General features: G+C 34.7%; 2 protein-coding genes and 1 long non-coding RNA gene across 7 annotated transcripts; 1 reads left to right on the top strand and 2 right to left on the bottom strand.

The window, feature by feature from the left end:
- Positions 1-3,936: 3,936 nt before the first annotated feature.
- On the bottom strand, positions 3,937-5,609 carry LOC130748310 (uncharacterized). 2 transcript variants are annotated; one of them, XR_009022643.1, is made up of 3 exons: positions 5,253-5,609; positions 4,434-4,596; positions 3,937-4,345 (listed from the first exon to the last, which is right to left on the bottom strand). It is a non-coding gene; the product is annotated as an uncharacterized LOC130748310 (long non-coding RNA). The 2 variants fall into 2 exon arrangements; XR_009022644.1 differs by having other exon boundaries at positions 4,434-4,593.
- Positions 5,610-6,280: 671 nt separating this feature from the next.
- On the bottom strand, positions 6,281-8,696 carry LOC130749365 (uncharacterized). Its single transcript, XM_057602710.1, has 2 exons — positions 8,259-8,696; positions 6,281-7,158 (listed from the first exon to the last, which is right to left on the bottom strand). Exons 1-2 carry the CDS (start codon positions 8,571-8,573, stop codon positions 6,745-6,747), a joined length of 729 nt encoding a protein of 242 aa, XP_057458693.1. The 5' UTR covers positions 8,574-8,696; the 3' UTR covers positions 6,281-6,744.
- Positions 8,697-10,986: 2,290 nt separating this feature from the next.
- Positions 10,987-17,089, top strand: LOC130749364 (zinc finger protein CONSTANS-LIKE 5-like). Of its 4 annotated transcripts, none has more exons than XR_009022906.1 (7): positions 10,987-11,240; positions 11,336-11,563; positions 11,687-11,782; positions 11,895-11,989; positions 12,134-12,242; positions 13,819-16,579; positions 16,668-17,089. XR_009022906.1 is itself a non-coding variant. In XM_057602709.1 (6 exons), exons 1-5 carry the CDS (start codon positions 11,142-11,144, stop codon positions 12,198-12,200), a joined length of 585 nt encoding a protein of 194 aa, XP_057458692.1. In that variant the 5' UTR covers positions 10,987-11,141; the 3' UTR covers positions 12,201-12,242; positions 12,396-12,798. The 4 variants fall into 4 exon arrangements, 1 of the variants encoding a protein (XP_057458692.1); XR_009022907.1 differs by having other exon boundaries at positions 10,988-11,240; positions 11,336-11,554; positions 12,857-16,579; XR_009022905.1 differs by having other exon boundaries at positions 10,988-11,240; positions 12,857-16,579.
- Positions 17,090-18,964: the final 1,875 nt, after the last annotated feature.

Genomic DNA, 18,964 nt, shown 5'->3' with positions numbered 1-18,964 from the left:
ATACCAACATATTGTTTATATATTTACCTCTTTATATCACTCAATCATTGTCTCAGGCTCTTTTTATCGAAAGAATGTTAATGGATCAATCATTCTATGCAATGGGAATGGCAAGGCCTAAGGTATCGGAATTTAAGATTGTTATTCCAGAAGGGTTGAGCATGCAGAAGGATAAAACGTAAGTTAGATTTCAAGTGCTCCATCTCTGATTAAAAATGTTTACTTAGCTATAAAACTAACTTCTTGTTGTGCCTGTAGGAATGATTGTGGAATCTTTGTGGCTAAATGGATGTCACACCATGGATTCATTCACTACAAGATTGAGGTAAATAAGAATTTCATACTTAAATATTTTATAAATTACTTGCTTCAAATTTTTAATTATTTATCGGTATTTACGCAGGTTGATGAAGGTTCCAGGTTGAGGCTAGCTCTGGACTTGACAATGAATCAATTTAACAACAAGTATGATGTCCTTACCAAAAAAGCTTTGACCTGCATGGACATATGCAAGGATGCAGCTGTGTCAACAACTTGAGATTTTTCATTACTTTATGGGCACCTACTTTCTGACATTTAACTGCTTGATCGTGTGTTGAATCTTGTCCTGTTTCTGTTCTTGATCATTTTCGACTTTTTATCCCGGTTATTCTGTTTGGACAACTAAATATTGTGACTGCTGGTGGTTAAATGACTATAATTTTGCTATGTAGTCTTTTTATATCTACTATTTCCTGTGAATGGTTGAACTAAATATTGCTATGCGTTATTGTCACTCTTTCATTCATTTTAGAAAAAAAAAATTTGAGTATCAAAATGTTTTCAAAGGAATTTAGGTGTCAGGTTATATTACTATTTCAGTCACAAAAAAAAACCTGTACTGTATCAAATAATTTTCCCGCAGCATTCATCATATAGTTCGCAAAATTAATTTTTTCCTCAAAATTTTCCCTTATTTTTTCCAAACATTTGATATTTCAAGTATGAAAATACAATGTTAGCGTATAATTTTTCTATAACGTATTTCCTTATAAATTTTCCATATATTTTCCACATTAACAATTGATATATCAATTATATTGTTGCATCAATTTTAATTTTAGCGTTTTATTTTACTATCAAGTATTTCCTCATAATTCTTCCATATATTTTTCACATTACTAATTGATAGGAAAATTTGTCTGATTAAAATTTATGAGGAAACGCCAAAATAAAACTTTAGCGTTTGAAATTAAAATTTTAGCGTTTACTACTTTTCCTATTGAATATTTCCCCAAAATATTCCGTTTATTTCTCAAATTAACAATTGATTTATTATTAATTATGCAGTTCAAATTTTAGCATAAATTAATTGACTTTTAGCATAAAATTTTTGCATAATTAAATTTTTAAAACAAAACAAGCATACATTACTTTTTTTCTAACTAAATTAATTAATAAAAAATTAAAGCGATTATTTTATTATTTTTCCAAACATGCTTATTTTTTATTTTATGAAAATCAAAAAATATTATTCTCCTCACTAACAAAATACACACACTCACAAATTGGTCCTCTGGTATTGGGAAATCAAAAACAAAACCTAGCCCCTTTCTTCCCAAAACGCATCAGCCACCCTAATCATCACTGCATTGGAAACCATCAAGGTATTCAATTTTCTCTTAAGGACTCTGCCAAATGGCTGCTGACACGAGAATTGAAACCATACTCGAGCATCTCAACCGGTGCAATATCAACACACGATGCCTTACCCCTTGAATATATGAAGAGATTTCCACAACCACTGCAAAGGTTTTTCGACACCTGCGGAATTTCAAGGTACACACCATTTTTTTCCATTTTTTTTCTCAAATTAGAAGTTAGGGTTTTAATTTTCTTCATCTATCATCATGTCGATTGCTTTCTTTGTGGTTTCGGTTAGAATCTTGTAAGCGTTTTGTCAATTACTCAATTTAGAAATTAGGGCTTTATTTCTCGTTCTCTATCATGAAGTATAATGCTTTCTGTGTGATTTGGATTACAAACGATTATGGGTATTGTCAATTGTTCTTATACTCTATTTATAATAGATTAGGGCTATAATCTTCAAAACTGCTTCATCTTCGAGTTCAACCTGTTTGATGTTTTATGAGTTTGGTGGTTTCGTTTATTTAACATTGTTATTATTAACATGTTTGAGTAGTTTGTAATGAGGAAACCTGTTTTATGTGTGTTATATTCACAAAAACCAGTATATGTATGTTTTTCAATGTTTACCCCTTTTCAGAGTTTTTTTCCCAAATAAATCATAATTGCTTCCTATTAATGCTTCTAATATATGAATTTAGATGACGGTTTTTTGTGAATTATCTACATTTTCTGATCCCTTGTAAATTCTCACATTTCTGATTCCAGGCTCAAATGGCAAATAGACCCATCTGCAAGCCATATTTTATTGACACTCATGACTTATTGGAGTGGAACATACCAGGCGCCAAACGTATTCATTCTAGTTCGCTTATGCACATAAATTATGCTGCTGCTGAGGAAACCATCTTTCCAGAGCTTGTGAGAGAATTCTGGGGCGGTGCCCGGTTCGATGAAACAGGTACTTTGAAAGGGCAGGTTCTGGACTATGATTTGTCATTTGACATTGACAGAATCTCCGATCTTCTTCAAATCCCAACTGGAGGGGAAATATATGATAAGGAATGGAAACGTGGGAAGGACATGGATGATATTCGCCAAACTGTGTATGGCGCGCAGGAAATCTCCAATGCAAATGCCACCCGCGTCATATATCTGACCCCTGCTGCCAGCCTTGTTTTCCTTATGGCTGTCAACGTCTTCTGTCCAAGGGTATCTCAACATAACTATATCACAGATCTGGATGTGTTCATCATTTATCACATCTTGAAGAAAATTAAGTTAGACCCTGTTAATCTCGTCCACCAACATTTAAGGCGTGTCCAAGCAAATAACTCCATGGGCATTCCTTATGGATTTCTGATAACTCTATACCTGCGGTATATGGAACTGATGCGCTTTGCTGGGTGGAACCAATTTGCTCGACAAGAAGCACGGCAGATGTCATCTGCCTTTCTTGAATGCAGAGGTGTTGGCACTGAGGAGCGCCCAGAGTCTGAAAGGGATGCAGCAGATGATGATGATGATGATGATGATGATGATGATGATTTTGCATTGGATGCTGCTGCTGCACATGCTGAAGATGATCATGATGGTGCTGGAGATGCTGAAGATGAACATGTTGATCCAGATGATAACAGTGGGGACAGTGAAAGCACATCCAGCGTTGTTAATTTATCTGACACTACTTCAACCTCTGGTAGTCCTTCTTCATGTCTCAGTACAAGGAAGAGGAAGAGAATTTTTCCTGGATCACCTTCTCAACCAAATTAAGTTTATTTCTGTTGTTATCATTATGACTATGACAATTTTATGGCTAATTATGCCATGGTTTGTAATTTTTGGGCATTGCTGACAATCTTTTTGGGCCTTTATGACTAATTTCGGTTTGATTTGCATTTTGTTAAGATTGGAAAATGTTTTAATGGCTGATTTTACATCTTTAAGCTCTTTACTTGTGAAATGCTTATCCTTATTGATATGTATGGGGTCATACAGATACAACTCACCACATGCTATTGTCCTATAAAAACAGAGCAAAGGTTAGGATTTTTTTGAAGTTTTTGGGTAGACTCGCTCACTCATAGACATAGGAAATGGGCCTGGCCCAAGTTCTTTTTTTTCGGTTTAGTTTTCATTCCACTTCATTTCACTGCATCCAGGTTTTCTGTTTAAGATTCAAGATTAACTGTGGAGATTAGATAAATCTTTTTCCATGAAGCTTGTGAAAAATTGTACCATGTTTTCATTCATTGCTGAAGATGAATAACCTTTCCATGAAGTTTCATTTACATCTAGGGCTAACAATGATAAACATATAACTTTAGCAATGTACTTATAACCACAAAAATGTACTTAACTTATAACCACCAAAATGTACTTAAGCACCAAAATGCTAAAATTTAGCATAATCCACACTTAGTCTAATACAAGAATTCGAAGACAATAAACACAACAATTACAACTTCAAAATTACAAGCAATAACGTAATTAGGACCACCACAAGAATTCCAAAAACTACGGTCAACAACATTTGGTCCCTGGACTTCATTCCATCCACCAGTTTTTTAATTTTGGCATCTTCATTCTCATGGCCACTATTCTCTTCTTCTTCAGCTACTGGATTAACAAAACATGTACTCGCTTGATTCCTTGGTTGTCTACTAGTTCGTTGTTGGATGCGTCGAGGAGGATCAACCCAGACAAAATAGTCACACTTCTGTAAAAATGAAGAAAGAAAAGAAAAAATATGTGATTCAAACAACTTGAATCAAGAATTCGTGTTAGCAACCAAAAACGATGATTACCATTGCAGGACAATTATAGAAACGACGTCCATAGTTAAATTCTGTCCAGGATGTCCTAAACGAAGCTAACAGACCACATTTGCATAACCTTTCATAATCAACATGACTACAAGATCCTGGGGAGCTATGTGATTGGGATGTCATGATCTTCATGTAACACCTACTAAAAATAGGATACCACACATAAGTTATAGCATGCCAATAATATGCATTTTCAGATTAAAATTTTAGAATTTAAAAATCCAAAACACCCAATTCGATAAATTATAAACCCTAATTTCCCAATTTCGCAAATCTGGGTACAATCAGCCCCAATTTGTACGCATTCGACAAATCATGACTTATGCTTTACCAATAACGATCCAATTCAACCCTACCGTCTCTAATTTTTCATCTCAACAAATTAGGGTTCCATTAAATCCTAAATGTTCCCCAATTGACAAATTGGGGTTTCGGATAACAGTAAAATCAGCCCCAATTTGTACGCATTGGACAAATCGTGACTTATGCTTTACCAATAACGATCCAATTCAACCCTACCACTTCTAATTTGTCATCTAAAAAAATTAGGGTTCCAATAAATCCCAAATGTTCCCCAACCGACAAATTAGGGTTTCGGATAACAGTAAAATTAGGGTTCAAATGTCTCTAAAAATGACAATCAACACCAACATAATATGGAAGCTACTACTAATCAAATTAATCGTTAATTTAGGGGAGCTAGATCCAAAATTTTCAAACGGAGACGAACGAGACATCTCACATATACTAACTGACAACACTCAAACTGTCTAACAAAGAAAACAAAAGTAATCTTACCTTAACTCAGCGAACGAATGAGGAGGAAATAAGATGAAGAAGCGAACAGAAGTGGAGGATCGAGTTAGCTCGCTAATGGTTCACAGCCATGCTCATCTTCTCCGTCCTCGCGAGTTGATTCCAGAAGCAAATGGTGAAAATGTTTTTAACTGAGGCAACCTCAATTTTACTAGGGTCATGTATTAAATAGTAAAATAAAATTGGGGCTATTTCACAATTAATGAAAGTATAAGGATATATTAAAACACTATGTAAGTTCAGATCATGTGCTTAAATACTAGTGGTCAGTCAAATTCCTGTACCTACCCATGTTGAAAAATGCGGGCACCACAGCAAACACCTATATTATATTTCTAATACTTAGTAGTCAGCACAATTATTGGTTTAAGTACATGTTCCTTTTTTCCCATGCAAGTTCTGTTTGCGGTTGATTCAATTAATACCAACTTACTGCTAGACTTACAGAGAATGTAAACCCAGAATTGGTAAAATACTTAAGTATTATATACTAGTTGTTTATGGACTGAGACAACTATATATAGAAGTATGTTTTGAACAATTATAACTCAACTCATGTTAATCTTATAGCAATTTAAAATGAGGAACGTAATTGTGTATATTTACTTTTCAACACTTTTATCTTTAACTATATATATATATTAGGAAGGAAAGTTGCAAGAAATGCTGATGTTATGTGGTAAAGCAATCTATGTTGTTCGACAAAAATCATGAGGTAGTAGATGGTAACTACCATTTCTTGCATTTTCTTATACTGACTTTTACTCTTTTGGTATTTTGACTATTTTCCTTGTACTACTCATTCCATTGTCAACCTAGTAACTGTCGATACCCGATAGCAAATGGACTGACCATTTCTATCATAATGGAAATTATACAATAAACATAAAATGCAAGGTAGTATAATTTAAAAAAACTAAAAAATTTTGTTAATCAGTATAATAATCTTGCTGATGTGAGTACACTTGTGACAAAGTTATTTTTATCTAAGAAAAAATAATTTGCTTCGATTACAGGGTTGAAATCAATGCTTCAAGATCTATACTGATAATTGAGATAAATATTAGTTCATAGTTCATTTGTTCAACAATATTTGACCTAGGAGAGGGTGGTCACCTAGCAGGCTTTGCCATGTTTACACATCTGTAATAGCTATGAATTATGATGATAACAGAACAAGCTACATTTTTTTTCTGTATCAACATAAGATTCAAAAATGCTGCATTTCAACATCATCATCACATGACACATGGTAATTAACTTCCTTACCCATATTCTTGAGCCTGTAGTGATATCAGCTGTAGTTGATGCTCAACAAAAGCATCTTGAGCCTTGATATATCAACTCAAGTACAGGTTGTAAGCTCTTACTCAGAGGCTTGGGGCTATATATTCAATCAAGCAATAGTGCAATACCCATTTACAAATGCCTTTTGATCAAAATAAAAGATGAACTAGAGCTCTTTCTATCTTCACTAATCTTCTTTCTTCTTGTCCTTGTTTTGTTCATTGATGAACTGATAAAATAAAGCCACAAGAACAGCTCCAAGAAGTGAAACTTTTCTCCAATCAGTACCTGAGGATGAGGCAATAGAACCCACTATTCCATAGGCCAGAAGGCCCATGAAGAAGAGGTAAATATTTTTCCTGGTTTTGCCCCCATCTTTTTCTCTGGCTACATCTTTGATCTTTTCCACCTCCTCCTTGGCTTTTGCTTGATCAACAGGTGGTTGCTGCCCCAGGTTCTTAAAGAATAACCCTTCATTTCGATCCTTCTCCATTTGACCTTCAAACTCTGTAATTTTGCTTTCGCTCTCCTGAATCTCTTGTTTGTTAAGTTCAGTAGATTCCTCAAATGCCAGCATCTGGCTCTCTATGTTAGCCGTAATCTATGAATCACAAATGAATAAAAGGGTCATTATTGAAGTAATTTTTTGAACAATTCTCTTGTGAACCTAGTATTATAAGTACAACTAACAAAAATTTCAGATAACATAAAAAAAATTATGTAAGAACTTACAGTCCTTTATCTAATACATGAACCATTCATAAGAGTCAACCCTAATCAAACCTTGAACATCCACATCCTTGTGGGACTATTCTCCCAGCAGTATTTTTTCCATACACAAAATTCATATTGATTAAGGAGAATTAAGCATATACCACTTGAACTAAGAGCATCTCCATCCCTAGTTCTTAGAAGTGAGTTCTTAGGCTAAGAACTAGGTTCTTAAGCATTGGAGAGTGATGATGTGGAGTTCTTGGTTCTTAAATCTAAGAACCAGTTCTTAGCTAAGAGCATCTTCATCCCTGGCTCTTAGAGGCGAGTTCTTAGGCTAAGAACTAAGAACCAGTTCTTTAAAGCAATCTTAATATATCTTATAGATATGATTCCTTTAATTAAAGTGTGAGATTCACTTTTAAAGCTTTGTTTGGGAGTTTTTAGGGGAGGGGAGGGCACGAGAGGGGGAAGGTGTAACCCTTCCCTGGTTTGGCAGTTCCAGATTCTCCAAAACTCCTCAATTTAGGGAAATAAAAAATACAATAAAGGAGGGTTTTAGAGGGGTCTTAGAGGGTTTTTAGAAATACTTCAAACTCTCCCAAACAACTTAAGAACTTCTCATGGGTCTCTCTCTTCCCTTCCTTCCCCGCCAAAACTCAACTTACAAAAATACAGGGAAAATAAGGAATTACACACTACAGTCCTTGGTTGGAAAATAAATAGCTGAAATTGCAATTATAATGGTATACATTCACATATGTAATAAATTATGAAGTTAATTTAAATTTCAACATATAATTATTTTCTAATCAATATATTTCCTCAGTTTAGGCTCATGAATCATGATGCAGTTAAGAGAATCCAAACTCCTAAATCCTAATTTACTTGTGTCTGTGTAAGATTTAGGCCTAACTTTCACTTGAATTGTGATTTCCCTTCATGGTGAATGACCACTAAAAAGTTGAAGCATATATTATAAATACATACCCTGTCACTAGCTTCATCTAACCCTTTGAGGGCATCTTCTCCAACCTTGTCAAACTCAGCCTTAGCTTCTTCACCAAATTGGGTTAGGTATTCAGACCTCTCATCAAGATAATCAGTGAGACGAACTTTCTGAGTTTGGAGCATGGCAATTTGGGCTAGCAGCTCTTGGCTTTGAACATCTCCTTTAGGTTCGGGAGGCTGGGAATCAGACTCATTGGAATTGCAGAGGCACAGAGTATAGTTTCTTGTGTGGAGGTGAGAATATGTGGTGTTGGTGGGAAGGAAAGAAGGGTGAAGGGTCTTTAGGGAAATCATCTTTTCATGACAGTTGAATTTTGTGAGTGTTAAAAGGGGAAAATGAAAGAAATGGAAGTGGGGGAGATAAGGGGTGCTGGTACATATGTGTTAGCCTCCATGATTTTGATCCTCATGTTTCTCTTCATATTATCTATTGTTTTTGTAACTTAAGTAAACGGATAAGGTTTATTGTCTTTGCTCGAATCAATGAATTTTCCTTTTTCGTTTACTGATGTTCCACATGTTCAGAAACATGCATTTTCTTTTGGAATTTTTTTTTACCAAAACTGGTTGAAAAAAAATCAATTTTAACTCACTTGGCTAGTTTAGACACGTTGATTGCTGATGTGATTGGTGGAGGAGAATTTGCCTCAATTGAGTTGAATTTGTGAGAATCTGCTTGTTCCTAAGGTGGTTGCAAGATGATAGGGGGTTAATGGTCAAAGTTAGTCCCTGTGTTTTTTATATGGGTGGGTAACTTTGTTCCTCTGTCGCTTCCTTACACCTTCACGATATGGGTTTTGCAGAACATGAAACTGTTGCTCGAGTGTCTAATTTTGGTCTTCTAATGATTTGGGAATTTAGGATTTGGGGTAACATAGAAGGGCATTTTGGGATTTTACTTTTTAATTTTGTTAAAATTTTAATAGTAAAACCGAATTTTGAAATTAATTTTTTTTTAAAAATTCCACGTAGGACTCATCTAACACGTCAGCGTGCCAGGTGTGGGCCGCCCTCCGGTGAGGACTAAAACCAAAATGATTGCAACTGCAGGGAGAGATCGGCAAGTTTTTTTCGAGGAGGGACTAAAATCAAAATTTCATACAAACACAGGGACTAATTTGACCATTAACCCATGATAGGGAGACAACTTAAATTCACATGAATCAGAGTGAATTTATGAGTCATGACGCACATTGCTTAGTGTGTGTTTGGAAAACTTATCCAGGTCCACGTTTGGCCCCGATCCACGTTTTCATAAACAATAAATAGTTGTTTTTGGATTTCTGGATCTACGTTTGGCCTCTCCAGATTTGAAACCAAACAAACACTTAATTGATGTAGAAACTAAATTAGGATTCACATCAGTTGAACCGAATTAGTATGTGAAAAATAATACTCTCTCCGTTCTTTTTTATAAGAACCACACTAACATTTTACATCCCTTAAGAAAGTGGTTGATAGTATTAAATTTTTTCAAATTTAGCGCAATTTTCCAAAATTACCCCAACTTATTTTTCTTAATTTCTTTTTGTCATTGATGAGTTGCATAATCAAGTGTCGGATTGCATGGTGTGGAATTTTGATTCTTCTGGTATCTACTCAGCAAGCTCGGGTTACCAGTGGTTATTGCATGAGCGGCATATTCAGGTGGTCGGTGTTCATCAACCGCCTCCCACCTCTGACTGGAACTGGCTTTGGCGTCTCAAGGGCCCTAATGTAAATATTTCAGATAAAAGAAGCACTTATCTGAATCCTTAGTAGTCTTTTTCTCTTTATGCCCTTGGCCTTAGAGGTGCTTACGAAATTAGCACTTTCACTGCTATCATGCCTCAATCTCTTTCTCTTGCACAAGATATAGACTCATTAAGAGTCAATTTCTCCTTTTAGCAATTTATAACTGAGCTCAAATTACTTTTTTTATAGGCAAATGTTAGTGGTTAGTTGTTAGTAAGTTAGAAAATTTCTTCAAATTTTCCTTTCAAGATTCGAACCCTGTACCTTCCCCTCCCCAACCCTTATGTCCCCTAGCTCTTACAACTTGAGCTAACCCCCGGGGACGAACTCAAATTGACTGTATTTCATTATAAGAAATATTAAACCAAATGCCTAGGAGGTAGTTAGATACTCGATTTTTAATTTCTTAAGTTTAGCGCCTATATGAGACATTTCCATAATGTATTCCTTTGCCTTTGAACTTCATGGAAATCAAGCATTATACAAGTGTACTTGTTTCCTCGTTATCGCCTTTTACAATAACTTCTTTAGTTTAGCAAGGAAATCTTTAACATTAGAGATCCCTTCAGATACCACACCCCTGAAGACTTCTGAAATGTTGTGCTAAATGATCATTAAACACCTAGATCCGAGTGGTCACATTTCTCAAAGTTTGTTCATTTTTTAAAAGAACTTGCATTCGTAACAGAAGTAACTACTCAGTTCGTAGTGATTTGGATTCATGCAACTCTGAATAATTTTGATATATCCTTCCATACCTTGAAATTAGTCTCATTCATTTTTGGAAATCTATAATATATATAAAAGCAAAGTTTTGCAGCCTTGAGGGCAAAAACGTCCTTCAGCAATTTATTCCAATATCTATGATAGTTGGGTATGGGTATTTTTGTAAAAAAGTCATTTTATTTCACTCAGGTTTAATCTCAGCCGTTGATTCATATCAGTTTCCCTTTCACCTTACCTTCTTCTTTTCTCCTTTTCTCTCAGCCGTTTCACGAGCTTGAAAACGCATACACATTGCGTCTTTCATTCTTCCTATCCATTATGCACAAATAGTCTCCGCTCTCAGCCAAAGCGTAAGTCGTTGTGCCGGTTCAGACCAAACCCCTCCCTCCTCACCCAGCTCCGATGATGAATCATCACACAGAAGGTTGCTTCGACATCGATTTTTGCAGATCGAAGCTATCCGGCTCCTTCAATTATCCATCTCAGTCTCTCAGCCAAAGCGTAAGTCGTTGATTACTCAACATACAAATTAACTTCCATTGCCTGAAATTTTCTCAGATCGAAGAATTTTGTACTGATTTGATTTGGGTCTGCAGGTTTCATCGTCTTCGCTTGATGTTGGAGTGGTGCCAGATGGGAACGCGGTTTCAGACATGTCGTATTTGAACAGCTCCGATTCGAGCGGGATGGTGGTTTCCGGCGGCGGCGGAAGCCAGCCGGCGACGCAGCTCTGCGGGATGGATCGGGAGGCAAGGGTTCTGAGATACAGGGAGAAGAGGAAGAACCGGAAATTTGAGAAAACCATCTTCCATCCCGTAAGAACGGTATTTTTTTACATGTAGGCTCGGTTTCTCACAGGTTTTTTTATTTTTAAAATTTTTGTTTCGTTTCAGTTTTGTTTATTTACTGAGTTGGGGAATTAATTATGATCTTTCGAATCAGAGTAGGGTTATGATCTCATGAGTAGTTATGCAAACAAACGGAGACAAGGGATTTTTTGGAGGGTTCGAATCAGACTACGGAAGGTGGTCTACTCCATTTGGGTATGTATTTCATCTCTGTTGGTCTCTAGGATTCAGGACTGATATAGTTCCCCTTTTTTCCTGATCTGATATCGTTACCCTTCTGTTTTTTTCTTCCCTGATCCTTATGTAGAAGATGGCTGATGTTTGGCACCGGACATTGTTCCTTAAATGGTGGCTGCTGGCTGGGTGCTCATACTCGATTTGGGTTTTCCTGCAAATTTTCAGGTTTGTTTCTCTTTCTCACGACTGTGATTCGTTCTTTTTCCAAGCATCCATTCGTTCCCTTTGTTTTTGTTCTTCTGGATTTTTTTTTCATTTTTGGCAAAACAAGTTTGGTTTGAATTGTTGTCTGTGATTCGCGTCCTGCAGATTTGGTGCGCCTTTGCTGGGATTATGGGGATCCAGTGTGTGCATTGATGTGATTGTTCTTAATTGATCTTGATTGTTATTCGCTAGCTTTGCAGAAATCAAAGGAATGGTATTGGAATTTCTCTCCCTCTCTCTTTATTATCCCTGAAAGGGCCAGACTTTTTTGTATATTTGGTCTTAAATTTCTCTTCCTGAAGAAAAAGCAGTTTGCTCCCAAATACATAATTGGTTTCTTGGTTTTCCTTTGCTGTTTTTGTTGAAGCATGAGGCAAACTGTCTCTGGAATTTTAGATTCATGAATGTCTATATGATATGGGTAATTTGCTGTTTTTGGTTTCCCTTTTACGCTTTAGGTATGAATACTCTCTCTGTGTTTGGTACTTTTTCATCAGTTGCTCTATAGTCTATCTCAAAGAATTTCCATAAAAAAATACATAGCTTTGGATGTTTGTCCTAATTTGTTACTAATGTCCCAAATACATAATTGGTTTCTAATGTATGCCTGATTTTAAAAACTGAGTAGATCTTACTTTTGGTCTAATTGTTTTTTTTTTGTGCTGTTTAATCTTAGCAGCGCCTTTCTCTGAACCCAAATCAGATCCCTCGCTTCAAAACTAACAAATGATCCATTCGTTCCCTTTGTTTTTGTTCTTCTGGATTTTTTATTGATTTTTGGCAAAACAAGTTTGGTTTGAATTGTTGTCTGTGATTCGCGTCCTGCAGATTTGGTGCGCCTTTGCTGGGATTATGGGGATCCAGTGTGTGCATTGATGTGATTGTTCTTAATTGATCATGATTGTTATTCGCTAGCTTTGCAGAAATCAAAGGAATGGTATTGGAATTTCTCTCCCTCTCTCTTTATTATCCCTGAAAGGGCCAGACTTTTTTGTATATTTGGTCTTAAATTTCTCTTCCTGTAGAAAAAGCAGTTTGCTCCCAAATACATAATTGGTTTCTTGGTTTTCCTTTGCTGTTTTTGTTGAAGCATGAGGCAAACTGTCTCTGGAATTTCAGATTCATGAATGTCTATATGATATGGGTAATTTGCTGTTTTTGGTTTCCCTTTTACGCTTTAGGTATGAATACTCTCTCTGTGTTTGGTACTTTTTCATCAATTGCTCTATAGTCTATCTCAAAGAATTTCCATAAAAAAATACATAGCTTTGGATGTTTGTCCTAATTTGTTACTAATGTCCCAAATACATAATTGGTTTCTAATGTATACCTAATTTTAAAAACTGAGTAGACCTTACTTTTGGTCTAATTGTTTTTTTTTTTGTGCTGTTTAATCTTAGCAGCACCTTTCTCTGAACCCAAATCAGATCCCTCGCTTCAAAACTAACAAATGGGTTGTCATGGAATCTAAGAGCTTGCAACACCAAATAGAGATGATAACTGAAAATGCTGAGAAAAACTATAGGTCTGGAGGTGTTTTGACAGAACCTGTGCAAATTATAAGAAAGCTTTAAGTAGAAGAGTCAAAGCAGAATGATTAGTGTTGGCTGTGAAATAATTAAAGGATTGCTAATTAGAAAATAAAACCAATGTGATTTTAATCTTGCTCTGTTGCTGTCCTTCATTAGGAACCATGCTAAACTTAAAGAAAGGATCTCTCTGCTCTCTTATCTAATAGTATCTTCTGAATTTTTTTTCCAGTCTCTAATATTATTTACCTGCAATTTCAGATGAGGCTAGAAGTTATGAAATAAAGTGAATAGGTGACTTGCCCACCAAAGGTATTCTTACAATTTGTGCTTATTGAGTGGATTTTATATTCTTTATTTATAATGCTCACTGTAATTGATGCACCTGTTTTAGGAAAGAAACTGATTTGCAGGTGCTGCCCACTATAATGTATGCATATCTTTGATAAATTTTTCGTTTCTTGGGTGTATATATAAAGACTGAACTACTTGATAATAGTTGCTGCCTAGAAGTATGGAAAGAACAATCAATGAGTCACTTCCAAATCCAAGTTTTTCTTTCAGTGTCAGTCATCTCACCAATGCATTTAAAGGCTGACAGTGCACCTTTCTAAATTGCGAAATTATTTGTTCATTCACAGAAAAGAGAATGCTCCCCCATAAACTTGACATCTCCCACTGATTTCTTAAATTATTTGTTCATTCTCTGATTTTTTTAATTTGTTCTCAAATATGTCTTCATGAGTTGTTTAAGCCTTACTTCTACCATGGGTTGCCTTATGCGGAAGATTGATTCTAAATCCAGCCAAAGTTCGGCATCCCTGATGAGGCGAATTGGCTGATATCTACCAAAAAAAAGTGAATGTGAAGAAAAGGCAATAAGACAGATTATTATTGGTCAATGAATGAAGATGCTTGCAGCCTCCAAGCTTCCGCGTGTGCTTTCCTTCAGTGCCATTATTATTGACATGAAATTAGGTTTGCCCATAGGTTGGAATAGACTGCCACCGTTGTTGACTGTTTTGGTGTGTTCGGTATTCTGAGATTGATTTGTAGGAAGTAGGCTTTGGCCTCCACTTTAAATGTTTGAAAAGATTTGAGTTGTCATTGTGGATCTACAATAAATATTAAATAGTTATATTTTGTTTCTGACTGTGAAGGGCAGTTTATTATATCTTTCTTTCAATTTTTTAAATTTTGGAGTTCGTTTGTAACTCTCAAGCTTATTTCTTCAGTTAAGAGCATTCTTGAAATAAGATTAAAAATATTAAAGCTGTGCAATTGAAAGCTGCAAATTTGGGATAATTTCAAAACTCAAAACCCAGTTAAGTTACAAACACATGCTGTATGCAAATTTTGCACTCAGTTTTCTATAATGTCATGTTCAACATCCAAGGCCAGCATTGGTACTTGATTAATCATCCACAGCCAAATTTTTCCATGCCATTTACTTCAAAATAGTCCTGAAAGCCTGCAGTCTTTTTTGTGCACCATATTTGACAGTTTAATCATCCACAGCCGCAAGGTGACAATTTGAGTTGCTATTACAGAAACATGCACAACACATTGAAAGAATGAAAGAAAAGTGGTTTCGGAGGTCTCTATTTCTTCTTCCAGGCGCTCTTCAGCTGCTCCTAACTTCTCCAACTCATTCACTACAAGGTACTGACTTCCACTAACTTATGTATTATCACTTGCATTATGTAAACTTTGAATAAACCGTACTACCATTGAGATACATGATTGTTTTCTATTTTATTTTTATCCCAATATATTTTTAATAGATTTGTTTTCCTTAACTTTCTAGGTCTGCCAGTGTATCTTTCTAAATTCCTTCCACTAAATTGTGGAATTATGAAGCTCATATTGTGTTTCTTTGTTTTGTTTTGACTAGCAGTTGTGTAACACCATTATATTATTAGAAAAATTGAAACTGATTGAGGTTGTGCACAAGCAATAATATGGAGATTAATTGATTAAATTAAAACGCAAGGGGTTAGCAAAATGATGAAATCTCAAAGGAAATTCAGTGAAGCTTACAATTGAATATTAAAGGTACATAAGTTAATAATTCAAATATTTATTACTATCCACTATTAAATCTATTAAAAAGATTGAAGCTGAAGGGGTTGTGCACAAGTAATAATGTGGAAATGATTTGATTAAATTAAAACACAAGGGGTTAGCAAAGTGATGGAATCCCAAGGGAATTTTAGTGGAACTTACAATTGAATATTAAAGGTACACAAATTAATATATTTATTAGTATATTAAAAATTAATTTAATTCTTGCCTTTTGGTTCCTTTCTTTGATGTGAGGCCCACACTCTTGAGCTCTATATATAGTTACAGTAGTATGTGCATAGGCAACAAAACCAGACCTAATATTCTGTCATGGCTAAGTTCAAGAATCCATATTCTGTCATGTGCAACATTGTTCCTCCCTTTGCATTTGCAGTTTTGCACCAGATGAATAGGGTAATGGTCAATTGCTCTTCTTTGTTGATTTACACTCTCTTATATGTTTTCATCTTAATTGTTTCATTTTGGCTCTACTTTACTTGGTCCAAAACTATGGTAAGATTGGTCAAGATGTGGTGGAATACCTACAGCTCCCAGATGATGGAGAATTTCTCCTTACTGACCCATTGGGTGTGACCAAGGAAGTATCCTTTACTGTGGTGGGCAAAAGTCTTACCTAATTATAGGATGGTGTGAGCTTCGAGAATTTTATCATTTTTATGGGAACTGTTGGTTCCTTTTTAAACATGTGGACAACTTGAACTTTCGTTTTTCAATATTTGATCCAACATTTGCTGAGGTGAAATATCATGGTTGGCCTGTGACTGTGAAGCAAGAGAATGTTGATATTATGAGTCAGATGTTCCCTGCACCTAAGCAACCAGAAATACCAATGATCTACAAAAATTCAAGTGGTTCTGCTGTTGTGTTTTGGTTTAAAAATAAAAATCCTTCATGTGTGGTAACTCTTTCAAAAACCCAAGCTGTTGGGAGTTATGTGGTGAGCATTACAGAATATTTTTCTATTTGTTCCTTAGTTTCACTGATATTTTTGTATTCATGTTTTGGTGAACTTTTACATTTTTCAGGCCTTACCATCTAAAATTGCTGTGTTTATTCGTCAATTTGGAGTTTCTCCGTTGAAGCTTCGAGGGCATGTGGGTGATGATATTACTTGCAAGTTGCTGAGCAAAAACAAGAAGGATGTGAGGATTGGATCAGGCTGGAAGAAATTTTGTACACGTAATGGGGTTCGTGCAGGAGATCTGTGTTGCTTTAAGTTTACAAATATCGCAGAGAGGATTGTTGAAGTGTCTATTGTTTTAGGGTAATTTTATGGGAGTGTAATCGGATGGCTTGCTGCTATGTGGAAGTTTAATTTTGTTTCTCAATAATAGTTATGTCAATTCCAATTGGCAGATTCGTATAAGTTTGTTCTGAAACTTTTTCACAGATTGTTATTATGTATTTGGTTTGTTGATCCAATGTTCAATGTTAGTTGTCTTGAATCTTTACTGTGAGTTTAAATTTAGATTGGATTTTTACCTATCTAGCAATGTTAAATTAAAAAGCCTTTAGAAAGCTTATCTAACCAAAAAAAAAAACAGGGCCTTTAAAAGATAGTGGCCGTAACAGCCATGTTGAGGGACATAAGAAACTGATACAAAACAAATTGTGATTATGATGATAAATATAATAAAATGCATTCAATGTGACTTTTCTTTAGCTATTTTAATAAGGAATATCAAAAGCACGGGGTCATCTTAATAATAGTTGTTTTTTTAAGAATAGTATTTATTGATACTCTTCCCATTTTAAACAGATTATTTTAAATTATATTAATTAATTTTTATATAAGGAAAGATTATATGTTTGAAACTCTGTTACATTTATATTTAAATCAGATATTTAATTTTTTTTATAATCAAATTGAACAAAAATTACTTGATTTTTATGATCTTTAATCAATCAGAATTCCCCTAACGTGCGATGCCTTTTGCTATTGATTTTAGGAGAGAAAGATGGAAATGGTTAATAACCATTAGTGCCTTGCCTTTTACTATTGCAGATGTTAATGACCATTAGAGCAAATAATGCAAATGGTTAATGACCATTATTAAATTGCTATTATTAGTAGAAGAAAATTTTGTATGCAAATGTATAAGTTGAAACGTCTTTAAGTATTTATTAGGCACATTAAATTATAAATTATTACTAATATTTATGTTTTTAAATTTGAAACTCCTGCCACATTAAATTTTAATTTATTAATAATATTTCGGTTTTTTAATTAAAAATTTATTAATTATTTTGAAACTCCTGAATGTTGTCAATTTTTTTTTGTAACTCCATTCGATTTTTTTGTAGCCCTAATAAATATAAGAATGTGCAATCAATATGACTTTTCATTACCTATTTTAACCTTTTTTAATGGCATCTTTATCATTTATTTATTTAAAATAAGTATTTTAACTACTTTTAAATTCATTTTAATTTAATTGTTTATTTACCTTAATCCCTTCGATTTTTTTTATGGTTTATTTACTTTATGTAACCTAAGGAATCCAATGGGGCACAATTAATTAGTTTTGATTTAGAAAATTATTAATGGTTGCATAGCCTTCCTGCTATCTCTTTCCCCACATCTATATAAGTTACTAACAATGCACATCCAAAAAGGTATACTTCACATGCATAGGAGCTGCAAACAAGTATACTTTAGGTGATTTGGAAGGTATCTGTAATTACGTGCATGCCTAATTGTGCTAAACTTGGTCTTTGACTTCATAGACATTTCCTCTCTAAATCCATTGGACTTTATATTGGTTAGTTTTGGTGAATTTTGTTTACTAATTTTACATCTTTAGTTGTTGCAGGATGTACAACAAGATATCTGACATCGTTGCTGGAAAGATCGAATGGAAGATTAAAGTTCGTGTTCTTCATTTGTGGGAAACAAAAGATTATAAAAAAACCTCAGATTACTAATAGCATTGACCTGCTCTTGATTGATGAACAGGTATTCTATTTTTTTTTTATGTCATTCTAAGGGTGCCAATTTAGAACTTCTCATTTCCAAAGAAAAAGTGCCTAACAAATAAATGATTATTTTTTTGGTATTTTTATTTTGTAAACAAACCAGAGCTCAAAGATTCATGCCACCATCAAACGTGGTCAAATGAATCAGTTCAAAGACATGCTGAGTGAAGGAAAAGTTTATATGATTCAGAATTTTATGGTTCAAGCATTTGATAAAAAATTTAGAGTCACAAAGCACAAATACAAGATATCTTTTTTGGTGAACACAAAAATTGAAGAAGCTACCTGTGACACTATTCCTTCGACAAAATTTGATTTTGTGTCATTTTCTGAAATTCAAACAGCC

The sequence above is a fragment of the Lotus japonicus genome, chromosome 3 (assembly GCF_012489685.1).
Source record: "Lotus japonicus ecotype B-129 chromosome 3, LjGifu_v1.2".
NCBI classification, from domain to species: domain Eukaryota; kingdom Viridiplantae; phylum Streptophyta; class Magnoliopsida; order Fabales; family Fabaceae; genus Lotus; species Lotus japonicus.
Note: the sequence above shows the minus strand (reverse complement) of the source record. Positions and strands in the feature narration are given on the sequence as shown.